Source organism: Bombina bombina, chromosome 1 (genome assembly GCF_027579735.1).
Source record: "Bombina bombina isolate aBomBom1 chromosome 1, aBomBom1.pri, whole genome shotgun sequence".
NCBI lineage: Eukaryota > Metazoa > Chordata > Amphibia > Anura > Bombinatoridae > Bombina > Bombina bombina.
The window spans coordinates 1,546,478,312-1,546,498,442 of NC_069499.1; the positions used below are offsets into that span (position 1 = coordinate 1,546,478,312).

General features: G+C 42.5%; 1 protein-coding gene across 1 annotated transcript in view; it reads left to right on the top strand.

Annotated features, from left to right (window-relative positions):
* Positions 1 to 219: 219 nt before the first annotated feature.
* Positions 220 to 20,131, top strand: part of LOC128655029 (proton channel OTOP2) — a 68,552-nt gene continuing 48,640 nt past the window's right edge. The window contains exon 1 of the mRNA XM_053708877.1: positions 220 to 870. Within this exon, the coding sequence (XP_053564852.1) occupies positions 540 to 870 (331 nt within the window). The 5' untranslated portion in view covers positions 220 to 539. The remainder of the gene's footprint in view (positions 871 to 20,131) is intronic.

The following is a 20,131-nucleotide window of genomic DNA, read 5'->3' on the forward strand; positions in this document are numbered from 1 at the left end:
GTAGGCACCAATCCCTGGCACCATTTCATGTTCTTTATGAGAATTATCTATGAATATTGCTGTCTAATTTGAGTCATCGCTCCTCCTTAGCTCTGAGGTTACTCTCTCTATCACCATTTTGTCAATATTTTTTTTATTTATGTCCCAGCTCCTCCTAAATGTTCCTCTTCTATTATTCTGGCACCAACATCAATGCAAACAGAAAGACAGCTCTTACTAACTAAAACAAAACAATACCTTTTACAGAGAGTGTTCAGTGATTCATAGGCAATGGGCACTGATATTAATTGGAGCACTGTTATTTATGGAATGAAGACAGGTAAAGTCCAGTGGGCATAAGTCAGATATAACTAATAAAAGAGCTAATATCAGAAGTGGAAACTGACACTGACTAGTGCTGGCACTGGGAGAGGACTTGTGGACTCTGTTATAGACATAGTACTGGAACTAACACAGATAGGGAGAGCTAGGACAGAGAGTGGGCAGCAATCCACATACACAGATAACTGGTACAAAGAACACTTATTGACCTAGTTAATATGGAGAAAAGTCAGGACTTGCACTCATCTGATTCTATTTCAGAACTGAAAGCAGCATCTCTAAGAGATGGACCACCACCAGAAAAATGGAAGAAAGGTGGGCGAGTTCTGTCTGGTCTTATTGGTTCTAATGTCCTATTGTTCAGCTGTGCCTTGATAACCTGTGCCTTCACTGAAGAACTGTATATATGGGAGAAGGACCTGCTCATATATCTGTCTTTCTTGATGCTGATCTGCATTCTATGGATGTGTTTCCAGATGTGTTTTTCCTATATGTGCAAAGGTGCAGTCAATTATAAGGATTGTGAGGCAGGACCTATATGGATGAGAGGTAAGTACATTTTGTGCTGAATACTGGAAACAAAGAAGTGTCTTGTTTAATTAATCTCACAGTAGTGAACTTGAACAATACCCCCCAAATCCGCACCACCACCAAATTACCAACCTCAAGAAGAGAGATGCAATGTCAGGATAAGGGCTTATTTATAAGGGATATTATATGTTTCATTGAGGTTTGGGATTTACCAAAGGCAGTTGAACATAGTCTTAGAAAGTAAACATGCTGAATGTTTGTGGTATTCAGCTTATGTAAAGTGTAGATAGACAGTTCAATTTTAAACAACTTTCCAGTTTACTTCTGTTATCTAATTTGCTTTATTCTTTTAGTATTATATGTTAAAAAGCATATCTAGGTAGGCTCAGGAGCTAAAAGCTAGCTGCTGACATATGGGAACAGAGACCTACTCACTGACACAGTAAGACATATAACAATATAACACTCTATACCTCTTACTCCATGTAATGAAATGAAAACATATGCGTTGATAGAATTGTCAGAATTGATGTCAAGTGTATAGACAGTGTGTAACCCCCCCTCAGTAGATGTACCTCTATATGGAGTAATTAATTGCTTGTGTACAATTGACTGTAACCATGATATCAGTAAGATAAGATTGGTGGTTTGGAACTGGATAACATCAATCACTTGAACTGCCTGCCTACATATATGCTACTGTAACAGTTTGTAATGTTACCCCTCTTGGATATTTGTTTGAAAACTCAATAAAATAGTTGATTAAAAAAAAAAAAAAAAAAAAGCTAGCTGCTGATTGGTGGCCCCCATTTATTTCTATTGTTATAGGCTTAACAATGTATTCAGATAGCTCCAAGTAGTGCATTGTTGCTCCATCAACAAAGCATACCATGAGAATAAAGCAAAATTAATATTATAAGTAAAATGGAAAATTGTGTGCTCTATCTGAGTGTCCCTTTAAAATAACTGAAATATATAAGTTGGACCAAGATGGTTTCTAAGAGTAGCTGCTAGGGGCCCAGAGTTTACTAAAGTAGAAACCCAGCTATACTCAGGGATTTACTGGTGCACATAGAATGTAAGGCAGATTTTCTACTTTTTTGCTACTCTTGCCTATTGGCAGTCACTGGCAACAAGTTATAATGTTTTGTATGTGACTACATTACTATGGTCATATCATTACATGCAGGGCCGTCTTTAATATTGATTGGACCCTGGGCAAAAATTTTCTTGCGCCCCGACCCCCCCCCCCCCCACCCCATGCAATTTCGCTCTCCACCCCAACATCCCAAAAAACAACTAAATAAATCAATTTTTTTTTTATTATTAGCCCAGCGGTGGATCATCCACTGCTGGGCTAATCATTTAAAAAAAAAAAAATTGCAATATGTGAAACTGGACCTAAGCAGTACTAATAAGTAAATAAATATATAAATTCCTCCACTGTGGATTCATTTAATATTCTTTTGAATGTGATTCTGGTGTGAGGTTACCTGGTTAAAGAGATTTAGGGCAGCCAACAGGAGCAAAGCAAGGTAAAGGAGGAAGCATGGAGGTGCAGACAAATATTAGTTTACTGACTGGAACAGCAGAACTACTATGGGAAGCTGTAAAATCTGAGACAGAGAAAAAATAAAAACTGTAAAAATAAACCTTACATTAATGTGTGAAGTATCAGCATGACGCTATACATCAGCCACACCAGCACATGTCGCTTCTTTGCTAGGAACAAGTTCCCTCTCACCCTGAACTAGACAATGCTGCATGGGGAGGGGCGTGTGTGCACTCACTTATTCTTCCCACTGACACCTTTCTACAAAGCACTATTCCCCTAACAAACTTCAGTTAGTTGATCTTAGGGCCACAGCAGAAAGAGCAGGGCTAAGGGGACCAGTAGACTGGATGCTGTCTGTCCAAGGCTGCATAGATACAGTGTGAGATGAGTCAAACAGCCTCAAGACTGAAGAGAGCAGTGCAGCTGCACAGATGCTCAAATCCTCATGTTCCTGCCGCTCCAGCTTTCTGCTGCATGCGCCTACAGTCAGCCCTACCCAGAAACAATCCCCACCACCAGAGCAGTTACCTGGTAACAGTGGTAACCCCAGTAGGACCTTTTCTGATGCAGTGGGAAATGGCTGGATGCCGAGTTAGGGCTTAGCATTCAGTGCTGCACAGTGCACATCTAAAACAGCACATGGCACTAGCTTGGCATGTCACATGACACCGGCACGGTCTGGCACAGTTTTTAAAAAAAATATAAGCAGAGTACTTTGAACTGTGACAGTATTAGGACTGAATGTGTGTGTTCCCCATGTCACATCAGCAGTCTGGTATGAACCAGAAACTGGGCCCAGGACAGCTGCCCCTTTTGCCCTGTGTTAAAGACGGTCCTGATTACATGCTATGTTCCCACCTGCAGTCTGAATAACTGCTCTCTCTATGCGTACATGCAAAGTACATTACTGCATTCTGTATGTGTCATTACATTGTATATAACTGCTCTTGTGTGTGACTACAGGCTATATAACTGCTCTCTGTATATGTCATTACATGGTATATAACTGCCCTTATGTGTGACTACAGGCTATATAACTGCTCTCTGTATATGTCATTACATGGTATATAACTGCCCTTATGTGTGACTACAGGCTATATAACTGCTCTCTCTATGCGTACATGCAAAGTACATTACTGCACTCTGTATGTGTCATTACATTGTATATAACCGCCCTTGTGTGTGACTACAGGCTATATAACTGCTCTCTGTATGTGTCATTACATTGTATATAACCGCCCTTGTGTGTGACTACAGGCTATATAACTGCTCTCTGTATGTGTCATTACATTGTATATAACTGCCCTTGTGTGTGACTACAGGCTATATAACTGCTCTCTGTATGTGTCATTACATTGTATATAACCGCCCTTGTGTGTGACTACAGGCTATATAACTGTTCTCTGTATGTGTCATTACATGGTAAATAACGGCCCTTGTGTGTAACTGCAGGCTATATAACTGCTCTCTCTATGTGTAAATGAAAAGTACATTACTGTCCTTTTGTGTTGGCACTCTGTATGTGTCATTACACTGTATATAACTGCCCTTGTGTGTGACCACAGGCTATATAACTGCTCTCTGTATGTGTCATTACATGGTATATAACTGCCCTGTGACTACAGGCTATATAACTGCTCTCTGTATGTGTCATTACATGGTATATAACTGCCCTGTGACTACAGGCTATATAACTGCTCTCTGTATGTGTCATTACACGGTATATAACAACCCTTGTGTGTGACTACAGGCTATATAACTACTCTCTGTATATGTCATTACATGGTTTATAACTGCCCTTGTGTGTGACTACAGGCTATATAACTGCTCTCTGTATATGTCATTAAATGGTATATAACTGCCCTTATGTGTGACTACAGGCTATACAACTGCTCTCTGTATGTGTCATTGCATGGTATATAACTGCCCTTGTGTGTGACTATAGGCTATATAACTGTTCCCTGTATGTGTCATTACATTGTATATAACTGCCCTTGTGTGTAACTGCAGGCTGTATAACTGCTCTCTGTATGTGTCATTACACGGTATATAACTGCCCTTGTGTGTAACTACAGGCTATATAACTGCACTCTGTATGTGTCATTGCATGGTATATAACTGCCATTGTTTGTGACTGCAGGCTATATAACTGCTCTCTGTATGTGTCATTACATGGTATATAAATGCCCTTGTGTGTAACTGCAGGCTGTATAACTGCTCTCTGTATGTGTCATTGCATGGTATATAACTGCCATTGTTTGTGACTGCAGGCTATATAACTGCTCTCTGTATGTGTCATTACATGGTATATAACTGCCCTTGTGTGTGACTACAGGCTATATAACTGCTCTCTGTATATGTCATTTTATGGTAAATAACTGCCCTTGTGTGTGACTACAGGCTATATAACTGCTCTCTGTATATGTCATTAAATGGTATATAACTGCCCTTATGTGTGACTACAGGCTATACAACTGCTCTCTGTATATGTCATTACATGGTATATACATGCCCTTGTGTATGACTACAGGCTATATAACTGCTCTCTGTATATGTCATTACATGGTATATAACTGCCCTTGTGTGTGACTACAGGCTATATAACTGCTCTCTGTATGTGTCATTACATGGTATATAACTGCCCTTGTGTGTGACTACAGGCTATATAACTGCTCTCTGTATATGTCATTACATGGTATATAACTGCCCTTATGTGTGACTACAGGCTATATAACTGCTCTCTGTATATGTCATTACATGGTATATAACTGCCCTTATGTGTGACTACAGGCTATATAACTGCTCTTTGTATATGTCATTACATGGTATATAAATGCCCTTGTGTGTGACTACAGGCTATACAACTACTCACTGTATGTGTCATTACATGGTATATAACTGCCCTTGTGTGTGACTACAATCTATATAACTGCTCCCTGTATGTGTCATTACATGGTATATAACTGCCCTTGTGTGTGACTACAGGCTATATAACTGCTCTCTGTATATGTCATTACATGATATATAACTGCCCTTGTGTGTGACTAAAGGCTATATAACTGCTCTCTGTATGTGTCATTACACGGTATATAACTGCCCTTATGTGTGACTACAGGCTATATAACTGCTCTCTGTATGTGTCATTACATGGTATATAACTGCCCTTGTGTGTGACTACAATCTATATAACTGCTCCCTGTATGTGTCATTACATGGTATATAACTGCCCTTGTGTGTGACTACAGGCTATATAACTGCTCTCTGTATATGTCATTACATGATATATAACTGCCCTTGTGTGTGACTAAAGGCTATATAACTGCTCTCTGTATGTGTCATTACACGGTATATAACTGCCCTTATGTGTGACTACAGGCTATATAACTGCTCTCTGTATGTGTCATTGCATGGTATATAACTGCCCTTGTGTGTGACTATAGGCTATATAACTGCTCTCTGTATGTGTCATTACATTGTATATAACTGCCCTTGTGTGTAACTGCAGGCTGTATAACTGCTCTCTGTATGTGTCATTACACGGTATATAACTGCCCTTGTGTGTAACTGCAGGCTATATAACTGCTCTCTGTATGTGTCATTGCATGGTATATAACTGCCATTGTTTGTGACTGCAGGCTATATAACTGCTCTCTGTATGTGTCATTACATGGTATATAAATGCCCTTGTGTGTAACTGCAGGCTGTATAACTGCTCTCTGTATGTGTCATTGCATGGTATATAACTGCCATTGTTTGTGAGGCTATATAACTGCTCTCTGTATGTGTCATTACATGGTATATAACTGCCCTTGTGTGTGACTACAGGCTATATAACTGCTCTCTGTATATGTCATTTTATGGTAAATAACTGCCCTTGTGTGTGACTACAGGCTATATACCTGCTCTCTGTATGTGTCATTACATGGTACATAACTGCCCTTGTGTGTGACTACAGGCTATATAACTGCTCTCTGTATGTGTCATTACATGGTATATAAATGCTCTTGTGTGTAACTGCAGGCTGTATAACTGCTCTCTGTATGTGTCATTACACTGTATATAATTGCCCTTATGTGTAACTGCAGGCTATATAACTGCACTCTGTATGTGTCATTACACGGTATATAACTGCCCTTGTGTGTGACTACAGGTTGTATAACTGCTCTCTGTATATGTCATTATATGGTAAATAACTGCCCTTGTGTGTGACTACAGGCTATATACCTGCTCTCTGTATGTGTCATTACATGGTACATAACTGCCCTTGTGTGTGACTACAGGCTATATAACTGCTCTCTGTATGTGTCATTACATGGTATATAAATGCCCTTGTGTGTGACTACAGGCTATATAACTGCTCTCTGTATGTGTCATTACATGGTATATAAATGCCCTTGTGTGTGACTACAGGCTATATAACTGCTCTCTGTATGTGTCATTACATGGTATATAACTGCCCTTGTGTGTGACTACAGGCTATATAACTGCTCTCTGTATGTGTCATTACATGGTATATAAATGCCCTTGTGTGTAACTGCAGGCTATATAACTGCTCTCTGTATGTGTCATTACATGGTATATAAATGCCCTTGTGTGTAACTGCAGGCTGTATAACTGCTCTCTGTATGTGTCATTGCATGGTATATAACTGCCATTGTGTGTGACTGCAGGCTATATAACTGCTCTCTGTATGTGTCATTACATGGTATATAACTGCCCTTGTGTGTGACTACAGGATATATAACTGCTCTCTGTATATGTCATTATATGGTAAATAACTGCCCTTGTGTGTGACTACAGGCTATATACCTGCTCTCTGTATGTGTCATTACATGGTACATAACTGCCCTTGTGTGTGACTACAGGCTATATAACTGCTCTCTGTATTTGTCATTACATGATATATAAATGCCCTTGTGTGTAACTACAGGCTATATAACTGCTCTCTGTATGTGTCATTACATGGTATATAAATGCCCTTGTGTGTAACTGCAGGCTATATAACTGCTCTCAGTATGTGTCATTACATGGTATATAAATGCCCTTGTGTGTGACTACAGGCTATATAACTGCTCTCTGTATATGTCATTACATGGTATATAACTGCCCTTGTGTGTGACTACAGGCTATATAACTGCTCCCTGTATGTGTCATTACATGGTATATAACTGCCCTTGTGTGTGACTACAATCTATATAACTGCTCCCTGTATGTGTCATTACATGGTATATAACTGCCCTTGTGTGTGACTACAGGCTATATAACTGCTCTTTGTATATGTCATTACATGGTATATAAATGCCCTTGTGTGTGACTACAGGCTATATAACTACTCACTGTATGTGTCATTACATGGTATATAACTGCCCTTGTGTGTGACTACAGGCTATATAACTGCTCTCTGTATATGTCATTACATGGTATATAACTGCCCTTGTGTGTGACTACAGGCTATATAACTGCTCTCTGTATATGTCATTACATGATATATAACTGCCCTTGTGTGTGACTAAAGGCTGTATAACTGCTCTCTGTATGTGTCATTACATGGTATATAACTGCCCTTGTGTGTGACTACAGGCTATATAACTGCTCTCTGTATGTGTCATTACACGGTATATAACTGCCCTTGTGTGTGACTGCAGGCTGTATAACTGCTCTCTGTATGTGTCATTACATTGTATATAACTGCCCTTGTGTGTAACTGCAAGCTATATAAATGCTCTCTGGATGGGTTATTACACGGTATATAACTGCCCTTGTGTGTGACTACAGGCTATATAACTGATCTCTGTATGTGTCATAACATGGTATATAACTGCCCTTGTGTGTATGACTGCAGGCTGTATAACTGCTCTCTGTATGTGTCATTACATGGTATATAACTGCCCTTGTGTGTGACTGCAGGCTGTATAACTGCTCTCTGTATGTGTCATTACATGGTATATAACTGCCCTTGTGTGTGACTACAGGCTATATAACTGCTCTCAGTATGTGTCATTGCATGGTATATAACTGCCATTGTTTGTGACTACAGGCTATATAACTGCTCTCTGTATATTTTATTTATAACATTTATTTATTTATTTATAAAATATTTTACCAGGAAGGATACATTGACATTTCTCTCGTTTTCAAGTATGTCCTGGGTCCACAAGACATTGCATTGATAACATAGGGTACAATAAAATACAAAAAACAATAATAATACACAATATATGAAAAAAAAAAAAAAAATAACATAGAACAGGTATTTAATCAACCATGACAGATGCATTCTGTTTTGAGATATGTAGAGAGGGATCTCTTAAAGGATATTAGGCTTGGGGAAGGTTTGAAAGTGTGCGGGAGGTTGTTCCATAATTGTGGTGCTCTGTAGGAAAAGGAGGATCGAGCTGCTTTCTTTTTGTATTGAGGCAAGCTAAATAATGTGCTGGTATTGGATCGGAGGTTATAGGAGGTGGGAATAGCCGGGGAGAGCATTCTGCTCAGGTAGGGTGGGAGCTTCCCAGAAATGCTCTTAAACACAAGGCAAGAAAGATGGAGGGAGCGTCTGGATTCCAGCGACAGCCAGTTTAGTTCTTTTAGCATGTCACAATGGTGGGTCCTATAGTTACATTGTAGCACAAAGCGGCAGAACGAGTTATATAACGTATTTAGTTTATTAAGGTGAGTTTGCGGTGCAGGTGCATATACTACGTCCCCGTAATCCATGATAGGCATCAGCATTTGCTGTACAATCTTTTCCTTTACTGTAGGGCTGAGGCAAGATTTGTTTCTGTACAGGGCACCTAGTTTTGGATAAAGTTTAGAGGCAAGTTTTTCTATGTGGAGGCCAAAAGATAGATTGGGGTCTAACAACATACCCAAGTATTTGAAAGAGTGGACTGCAGTCAGTGTGCAATTGGATTTTGTTTTGATGCGTAGATGGGAATTTTGTAATTTGTGTAATTTAGGCCCTGTTCCAAAGATCATTGTGACAGTTTTGTCAGTGTTTAGGAAGAGTTTGTTTTTTGATATCCACTTTTCTACCTCTGTGAATTGGTCTTGGAGCACTGCTTCAAGCTACGGTAGATCGGAATTGTTTACATAGATTACCGTGTCGTCAGCGTACATGTGTACAGTTGAGGATTTGCAGACATTAGGCAGATCATTTATAAATAATGTGAATAGCAGGGGGCCGAGAATGGATCCTTGGGGAACACCACACGTGACCGGGAGAGGGAGTCACTGTCAGAAATGGAGACATATTGTGATCGATCCGATACATATGATCGAAACCAGGTTAGCGGACGATCACCAATACCTGAGTTTTTTAGTTTGAGCAGTAGTATATCGTGGTCTACTGTGTCAAAGGCCTTTGCAAAGTCAAGGAAAATAGCTCCAGTTAGGTCTCCTTGTTCCATGCCAGTTTGGATGTTGTTGCAAACTTTTAGGAGGGCAGTTGTAGTGGAGTGATTCGGGCGAAAACCTGATTGATCAGGGGTCAGATAGTTAGATTGTTGGTAATACTCACAAAGTTGCGTATGGACGCATTTTTCTAAAATTTTTGACAATACTGGGAGCAAAGCTATGGGACGATAATTAGAAACCAAGGTTAACTCCCCACTTTTATGGATAGGCACTACTCTTGCAGTTTTCCAAAGTTTGGGTATGTATCCAGACACCAAGGATTCGTTAATTAGGGTTGTGATGGGTTTAGCAATTGCCGGCGCACTGATCTTCAACAGCATTGCTGGGAATATATATGTATATGTACATGTATATGTCATTTTATGGTAAATAACTGCCCTTGTGTCTGACTACAGGCTATATACCTGCTCTCTGTATGTGTCATTACATGGTACATAACTGCCCTTGTGTGTGACTACAGGCTATATAACTGCTCTCTGTATGTGTCATTACATGGTATATAAATGATCTTGTGTGTAACTGCAGGCTGTATAACTGCTCTCTGTATGTGTCATTGCATGGTATATAACTGCCATTGTGTGTGACTGCAGGCTATATAACTGCTCTCTGTATGTGTCATTACATGGTATATAACTGCCCTTGTGTGTGACTACAGGCTATATAACTGCTCTCTGTATATGTCATTATATGGTAAATAACTGCCCTTGTGTGTGACTACAGGCTATATACCTGCTCTCTGTATGTGTCATTACATGGTACATAACTGCCCTTGTGTGTGACTACAGGCTATATAACTGCTCTCTGTATGTGTCATTACATGGTATATAAATGCCCTTGTGTGTGACTACAGGCTATATAACTGCTCTCTGTATGTGTCATTACATGGTATATAAATGCCCTTGTGTGTAACTGCAGGCTATATAACTGCTCTCAGTATGTGTCATTACACGGTATATAACTGCCCTTGTGTGTGACTACAGGCTATATAACTGCTCTCTGTATGTGTTATTACATGGTATATAACTGCCCTTGTGTGTGACTACAGGCTATATAACTGTTCCCTGTATGTGTCATTACATGGTATATAACTGCCCTTGTGTGTGACTACAATCTATATAACTGCTCCATTTATGTGTCATTACATGGTATATAACTGCCCTTGTGTGTGACTACAATCTATATAACTGCTCCCTGTATGTGTCATTACATGGTATATAACTGCCCTTGTGTGTGACTACAGGCTATATAACTGCTCTTTGTATATGTCATTACATGGTATATAAATGCCCTTGTGTGTGACTACAGGCTATATAACTGCTCTTTGTATATGTCATTACATGGTACATAACTGCCCTTGTGTGTGACTGCAGGCTATATAACTGCTCTCTGTATGTGTCATTACATGGTATATAAATGCCCTTGTGTGTAACTGCAGGCTGTATAACTGCTCTCTATATGTGTCATTGCATGGTATATTATAATAACTGCCATTGTGTGTGACTGCAGGCTATATAACTGCTCTCTGTATGTGTCATTACATGGTATATAACTGCCCTTGTGTGTGACTACAGGCTATATAACTGCTCTCTGTATATGTCATTATATGGTAAATAACTGCCCTTGTGTGTGACTACAGGCTATATACCTGCTCTCTGTATGTATCATTACATGGTACATAACTGCCCTTGTGTGTGACTACAGGCTATATAACTGCTCTCTGTATGTGTCATTACATGGTATATAACTGCCCTTGTGTGTGACTACAATCTATATAACTGCTCCCTGTATGTGTCATTACATGGTATATAACTGCCCTTGTGTGTGACTACAATCTATATAACTGCTCCCTGTATGTGTCATTACATGGTATATAACTGCCCTTGTGTGTGACTACAGGCTGTATAACTGCTCTCTGTATGTGTCATTACATGGTATATAACTGCCCTTGTGTGTGACTACAGGCTATATAACTGCTCTCTGTATGTGTCATTACATGGTATATAACTGCCCTTGTGTGTGACTACAGGCTGTATAACTGCTCTCTGTATGTGTCATTACATGGTATATAACTACCCTTGTGTGTGACTACAGGCTGTATAACTGCTCTCTGTATGTGTCATTACATGGTATATAACTGCCCTTGTGTGTGACTACAGGCTGTATAACTGCTCTCTGTATGTGTCATTACATGGTATATAACTACCCTTGTGTGTGACTACAGGCTGTATAACTGCTCTCTGTATGTGTCATTACATGGTATATAACTACCCTTGTGTGTGACTACAGGCTGTATAACTGTTCTCTGTATGTGTCATTACACGGTTTATAACTGCCCTTGTGTGTGACTACAATCTATATAACTGCTCCCTGTATGTGTCATTACATGGTATATAACTGCCTTTGTGTGTGACTGCAGGCTATATAACTGCTCTTTGTATATGTCATTACATGGTATATAACTGCCCTTGTGTGTGACTACAGGCTATATAACTGCTCTCTGTATGTGTCATTACATGGTATATAACTGCCCTTGTGTGTGACTACAGGCTGTATAACTGTTCTCTGTATGTGTCATTACACGGTTTATAACTGCCCTTGTGTGTGACTACAATCTATATAACTGCTCCCTGTATGTGTCATTACATGGTATGTAACTGCCTTTGTGTGTGACTACAGGCTATATAACTGCTCTCTGTATATGTCATTACATGGTATATAAATGCCTTTGTGTGTGACTGCAGGCTATATAACTGCTATCTGTATGTGACATTTCATGGTATATATAGCTGCCCCTGTGTGTGACCCCAGTGACGTGCAGTAATAGGAGGCAGGGGAGGCAGCACCTCCCCTGTCAAATCAGAGAAAAAAGATTTCAAATAATATTTATTAAAAAAAAAAAGTATTTTTTGTCTTTTTTTTTTGGCCGCTCCTAAATCCACCCCAAGGGTGCCCCCACCCCACAATGGTGATTACCCACATTATCATTATTTTATTTGTACTGCGCTTGCGCTGCCAAATTCAGCATCCATTGTTGTGCAATTAGGAGGCAGTGAGCCGGTGTTCTGTTAAGGGACCGAACTTTTCAAAAGAGTGAGCCCCGTCACTTCCTGTGACGTTACATCAGCTGTTGTACACATTTTGCCCCTAAAGCTGTTGTACACATTTTGCCCCTAATGCGCATGCGTGCCAGCGTCATCACATACCTGGCCGCATACGTCACTGTGAAACTATTTAGACTTGTTAAATTCAGAAACCTTTCTATAGCGCATGCGTGGGATTTTCTATCACAAATGGGGGGGTTTATGGAACGCTGTTTATTCAACAATACAAATGGGATTTTACATGTACAGTTGGTGAATTTCCTCCGCAATCTTCAGCAGTTATTAACTTTTAGTGAACACTGTACCTATGATTATTTTATGCTATTAAAATAATTGCGAATAAAAAAGTAAAAAATCATTACACAATATTTTAAAAAAATAATAATAATCCCAAAATAAATCACGAATATAAATTTATCTATTTTCGTACATTATATTTAATTTGACGCCTAGCTGAGTGCAATCTAGACAGGATTACCCACTAGGTTCATGTATTACATTTATATTCTTTATATATTTTATAGCGTTCCATAAACCCCCCCATTTATAATGCTGCATATGATGCAAAAGTTAAACAGGGATTAAGAAAAGGTTACAAAATTGTGACAGACCCTTCTGTCAGGACTGAAGGAGTTAACTGTGTTCAGCTTTAAGAAGCTAATTTCTAACGACAAGGTTACTAGCCTCAGCTATTGTGTACTGTCATTAAAGTTAGTGATAAACATTCCATTGTTCAATCACATCTAGAGAGCAGACGCCCCAGTGAAAAGAAAAGCCAAGTGTGTGTCTTGTGTTTAAATTGTTATCAGCTTGAGCAAGGTATTCTATTGTATCATGTCAAAGGGCGTGTTCCCTCCATCTAATGTACAACATTTCTTTCAAACCCCCATCTGTGGTCAGACCTGCATAAATACTGGGAATATGAGCCTTAATAAAGTACATTCTGTTTTAAACCTGAAAACTGGCTGGGTTGTGAGTTGCTGATCCCATATGCAGGACATTGTTCATCTGGTATTAACCCTTGGTACCCTGTTGGTACCGTAACAATTGGTGGCAAGCGACGGAATGAACCTTATCGCCCAGAAGAGCAACTACACAAGCCAGTAACCTCAGGAAGAGGGGTATTATTACAATACTGACTAAGATGGAAAGAGTACCAGGGACAGAAGGAACCAATGGGCCCAGCATATCAGACAGATCCCCTGAAGAAGAAAGCTTTGATCGGGCGGTTAAAATAAGACTGGCATATTATGGCCCCAACCCATCTGCCGAAATTATCGACCGGGTCATAGCAGCTGTGGAGGCCAACCTACTTCGCCAAAGCGGCGCTGCAGCAGCCCAAGTCACAGCAACCCCAGTGGAAAAGAGAAAAGTAAATTTTGCAGCTTTTAAAAACTTCCTGGAAACAGAAGGAGAGATTGATGGGTACCTTGCGGATTTTGAGAGGCAATGTGCACTACACAAGGTACCCGCAGAAGACTGGGTCACGATATTATCCGGAAAATTATCCGGCCGGGCCAGTGAGGCTTTTCGGGCCATTCCAGATGAGGAAGTCGGGGATTATAATACTGTAAAAGAGGCTCTGCTCTCCAAGTATGCGGTTACACCGGAGGCATACCGGAGGCGGTTCAGAGACACTGTTAAATTAGCTGGAGATTCCTACCTTGAGTGGGCATGTAAGGTGCACCGCACAGCAGCTCACTGGATAGCGGGGTGCCAAGCCGTATCTGGGGAAGAGGTGCTGCAGCTATTCCTGTTGGAACATTGCTTTGACAAGTTATCAGCAGGAGTTAGAGAGTGGGTTCGGGACCGTAAACCCTCCACCCTGCATGAAGCTGCTCGCTTGGCAGATGAGTATACGGATGCCCGCAAACTGGACACTGCTACCACTAAACCCCCTGCCAGAGTGGAGTACAGACCCCCAGTCACCCCTGCAGCTGCCCGTTACCAACCCCCGGCACACCGCTATACCACACGGCCTCCGGCCACGAACTACCCTCAGAGAGCCCGGTTCAATTCGCGGGGCTACTCACAACCTATTCGGTGCTTTGGATGTAAGCAACTAGGGCACAAAAGACCAGAGTGTCCCCTAAACGCAGCGAACCAAGCACAGTCCTGGAAAAGACCCGCCGGCAGAATCCCACGTAACCCTCAGCCTGCGGCCCACTACGTAGAGGAGCAAGAATGCTGGGGCATCCTACATGAAGCAGACCCCGTGCAAGCTGCCCACCGGAATAACCGGCAACTGGTTAAAGTGAATGGGAAGGAGGTCAGTGGTCTACGGGATACTGGTGCTACCATGACCTTGCTTCGAAAGAACTTGGTGTCTGAGAAACAGCACACTGGAGACACTGTGGCTGCGAGGGTAGCAGGGGGCACTGTGTTCCGCCTACCTGTTGCCAGGGTACATTTGGATTGGGGAGTGGGCGCTAGACCTGTGAATGTGGGGGTCAAGAAGGACTTACCTGCTGATGTTCTCCTTGGAAATAACTTGGCCCCCCTTGTTTCTGCCTATGCTTCCATGGGTTCCGCTGATGTTAACCCTGTGACTACCCGTGCCCAGATCCGTTCAGCAGAGACTGACCCGCCTGCTGCTAAGCCCCAGGACGCTGAGCTCAGTAAATCTCTATCCGCTATTGATACATGGAAGTCCCGTTACAATGCGCTGATGAAGGAGAAGAGTCACGTAGAGGATAAAATGGTCACGTTAAATAATCGCGTAACAGTGCTAGCGGGAAAGAAAAAGAGTGCAGAGGAAAAAGCATGTTTAGAACAGGAATCTCTGCTAGACAGGCTGCACCGACAGACTGCAGAAAACACCAGCTTGAGAGTGGAACATGAAACATTAAAGACAAACTTAGTGACACTGGAGGAAAAGCTGACGCTGGCTCATAGTGAGGTGCAGCAACTCAAGGGCACCCTATGTCAGTATGAAGGGATTGTGGATACCTATAAAGAGCAGGTACAAAAACCACGTAAAGAAGCCAATGATATTTTGAAGGACTGTTTAGCCCTAGTCGGGGCACTGAAGAGGTTGGACCCTTATTTATACGGACAGGGATTCTCTCTCATAAGGGGAATACAGATGGATTGCCCCGGCAAACTGACATGCCTACCACCTCCTAGTCCAGTCATCCCCAGGTTGACCTGCCAAAGGGTCAAGTCGGGTCTGCTGGAGTGTTCCACAAGGGGGGAGCTATGTGACAGACCCTTCTGTCAGGACTGAAGGAGTTAACTGTGTTCAGCTTTAAGAAGCTAATTTCTAACGACAAGGTTACTAGCCTCAGCTATTGTGTACTGTCATTAAAGTTAGTGATAAACATTCCATTGTTCAATCACATCTAGAGAGCAGACGCCCCAGTGATAAGAAAAGCCAAGTGTGTGTCTTGTGTTTAAATTGTTATCAGCTTGAGCAAGGTATTCTATTGTATCATGTCAAAGGGCGTGTTCCCTCCATATAATGTACAACATTTCTTTCAACCCCCCCATCTGTGGTCAGACCTGCATAAATACTGGGCATATGAGCCTTAATAAAGTACATTCTGTTTTAAACCTGAAAACTGGCTGGGTTGTGAGTTGCTGATCCCATATGGAGGACATTGTTCATCTGGTATTAACCCTTGGTACCCTGTTGGTACCGTAACAAAAATTAAATGTGCATAGGATAAATGTTTTTTTTTCCACTGATAACATTTTAAAACACGTTTCAATAATTGAGTCTATGCATCTTAAAATTATGCTTTATAGAAACAAATTAATAAACATTGTTTTATATTAAATTTATTTTTAGACTTTTGGTGATTTGTTTTTCATTAACCCATTGAGCTGCCAACCCTTTAATGCCAAAAGTCTAGAAAGAAATTGTAGCGGAGAGCAATATTAAAATACTCCCAATAACCGGACGAAACACAGTTTGGGAGTCAATAACTCACGACCCAGCCAGTTTTCAGGTTTAAAACAGAATGACATTTAATAAAAGGCTATGCCTAGTATTTATGCAGGTCTGACCCCCCAGATGGGGGGTTGAAAGAATGTTGTACATTAGATGGAGGGACCACACCCTTGGACAGACCACAATAGAAGCACATTACTTTACTAGATAGATAACAACTTAAACACAAAACACATTTGGCTTTCCTTATCACCTAGGCGTCTGCTCTCTGAGGGTGATTAAACAATGGACTGTTTATCACTAACTTTAATGACAGTACACAATAGCTCTTAAAGTTGAACACAGTTAACTCCTTCAGTACTGACAGAAGGGTCTGTCACATCTACATAGCACACAATACAGCCTATAGACAACCTTTCTTACATTATAGTCCAGAAGTGGCTAGGTTTGCCACAATGCCCAGAACTAAGCCGGCATACACAGTCTGATCCCAACGGATCGGCTTGGGGATGTCCGGGAAAGTACTTACAGATCACTTTTCAAGTTCAGTTTGTCTGGACAACCCGTCGGCGTTACCGTTTTGTTTCCCTGGGCGGTAATGGATGTTAAAGTCGAAGGGCTGCAACGCCAAACTCCAGCGCAGCAGCCTGGCATTGTCCCTGGCCACACGGTTCAGCCACACCAACGGGTTGTGATCTGTGAGTAAGGAAAAAGGTTGTCCATACAGGTACGGCTGCAACTTTTTGAGGGCCCACACCACAGCCAGGCATTCTTTTTCGATGTCGGCGTAGCTTACTTCACGGGGCAACAACTTTCGGCTCAAGTAAGATACGGGGTGTTCTCCGCCATCTGCTCCAACTTGGCTCAGCACTGCCCCCACTCCAAACATCGAAGCGTCTGTGTGAACAAGAAATCTTTTAGTTGGATCGGGTGCAGCAAGTACAGGCGCATTAGTTAGAGCCGTCTTTAGTTGTTGGAATGCCTGCTCACACTCTGGGGCCCAAGTAACCTGTCGGGGAAGGTTCTTACGTGTCAAGTCAGTCAGGGGTTTGGCTAGGGCACTATAAATGGGCACAAACTTTCTGTAGTACCCCGCCGTACCTAGGAATGCCAGTACTTGGGTCTTGGTCCTAGGGGTGGGCCACTTGGCAACAGCTTCAATTTTGGCTGGTTTGGGTTTCTGGTGCCCGCTCCCCACCCGGTGACCTAAATACTGCACCTCTGCCATCCCGATATGGCATTTACTAGGTTTCAGGGTCAGCCCTGCCTCCCCTATACGGTCAATAACCGCTCCTATATGCTTTAGGTGTTCTGCCCAGTTCTGGCTATATATGGCAATATCGTCCAGGTATGCACAGGCATACTCCTGGAACCCGTCCAGTAGCCGATCAACCATCCTTTGAAAGGTTGCTGGAGCATTCTTCATCCCGAAAGGCATGACCCGAAATTGGTACAGGCCAAACGGGGTGACAAACGCCGACTTGGGAATGGCGTCATCGGCTAGCGGAATTTGCCAGTATCCCTTGCATAAGTCGTAAGATACTGCCCCCTAGCTATTTTATCAAGCAACTCGTCTATCTGGGGCATCGGATAGGCATCAGACACCGTTTTGTCATTTAGCCTCCGGTAGTCGATGCAGAAGCGTGTGGTGCCGTCTTTCTTGGGTACCAACACTACCGGCGATGCCCAGGGGCTGTCTGAAGGTTCGATAACCCCTAGTTGCAACATCTCGTCAATTTCTGCCTTCATATGTGCCTTGACTGCTTCAGGGACACGATACGGGGTCTGCCGCATAGGTAGCTGTCCTGGGGTTTCAACTCGGTGAGTGGCCAGCGGAGTGTACCCAGGTAAATGGGAGAATATAGCCCCTTTAGCTACTATCAACTCCTGTACTTGGGCACGCTCTGAAGGGCTTAGCCGCTCCCCCAGCTGAACACCCCTGGAGGGCTCTATCTGGTCCTCTGATTCTAATAGGTCAGGTAGAGGCAGATTCTCCTGATCCTCAGAGGCCGAGGCGCATATTGCCGCCACGTCCTCTATCCTCTCATGGTAGGGTTTGAGCATGTTCACATGAAGCATGCGTCGCTTCCCTACCCCTGAGCAGGGGCCAATCACATAGGTAGTGTCGCATCGCTGCTCTACTAGCTGGTATGGGCCTTGCCAGACGGCCTGCAGCTTGTCGGTGCTTACAGGTTTTAAAATTAAAAATTTCTGCCCCACTTGAAAGCTGCGGTCCCTGGCTCCCCTATCGTACCAGCGGCGCTGGCGTTGTTGAGCCGCCTGGAGGTTGGTGGGTACAGCCTGGGTACAATGGGGTTACCATCGGGGCTACTCTCTCCCTCCCAATGCTCCCTAATGAGGTTTAATGGCCCCCTCACCCTTCTCCCAAATAGCAATTCAAAGGGGGAAAAACCTGTCGACTCTTGGGGTACCTCCCTATATGCGAAAAGCAGATGGGGTAGGTAGCGCTCCCAGTCCTTATGAGTCTCGCCAAATGTACGGAGCATCTGTTTTAGCGTCCCATTAAATCTCTCACATAACCCATTGGACTGGGGATGGTAGGCTGAGTTAATTATGGGTCTAACACCACATACCCTCCAAAGTTGTTGGGTCACCTCTGCGGTAAACTGGGTGCCCCTATCGGATATTATCTCCTGGGGGAACCCTACCCCGGAAAATATTTTTATTAAGGCTTCAGCTACCGTCTCTGCATGGATGTTGGAGAGAGCAATGGCCTCGGGGTACCTAGTGGCGTAGTCCACTACGGTTAAAATGTACCTCTTCCCGGAGGGACTGGGCTTGGGTAGAGACCCTACGATATCTACTGCTACCCTGCTAAAGGGTTCCTCAATAATGGGTAACGGGCATAATTTAGCCTTATGGCGGTCACCTCATTTGCCTACTCGTTGGCACACGTCACAGGAGGTGCAATATTGCCGTACATCTTTAGAGATCCCAGGCCAGAAAAAGGCGTGGGTCAATCTGTAGCGGGTGCGTGTCATTCCCAGGTGGCCTGACAGGGGAATGTCATGAGCTATCCTGAGCAGCTCCTGCTTATACTTCTGGGGTACTACCAGTTGCTTAGTGGTCACGGTGACTGCTCTGCCTACCCCCCGTTCAGCTATGCGGTACAATAACCCTTTCTCCCAGATGTACCGTTCCCCTTCTAACCCAGCCTGATCGGTGTTCCCTTTATCCCGATATACCTGCAGCGTGGGGTCAGATTTCACCTCTGCCTCAAATTGGGTGAGGGTATCCCAGGTCATACGTGTTAAGGGGGTGTCATGGTCTCTTACCTGAGCCTCATTGTGAGCTGGT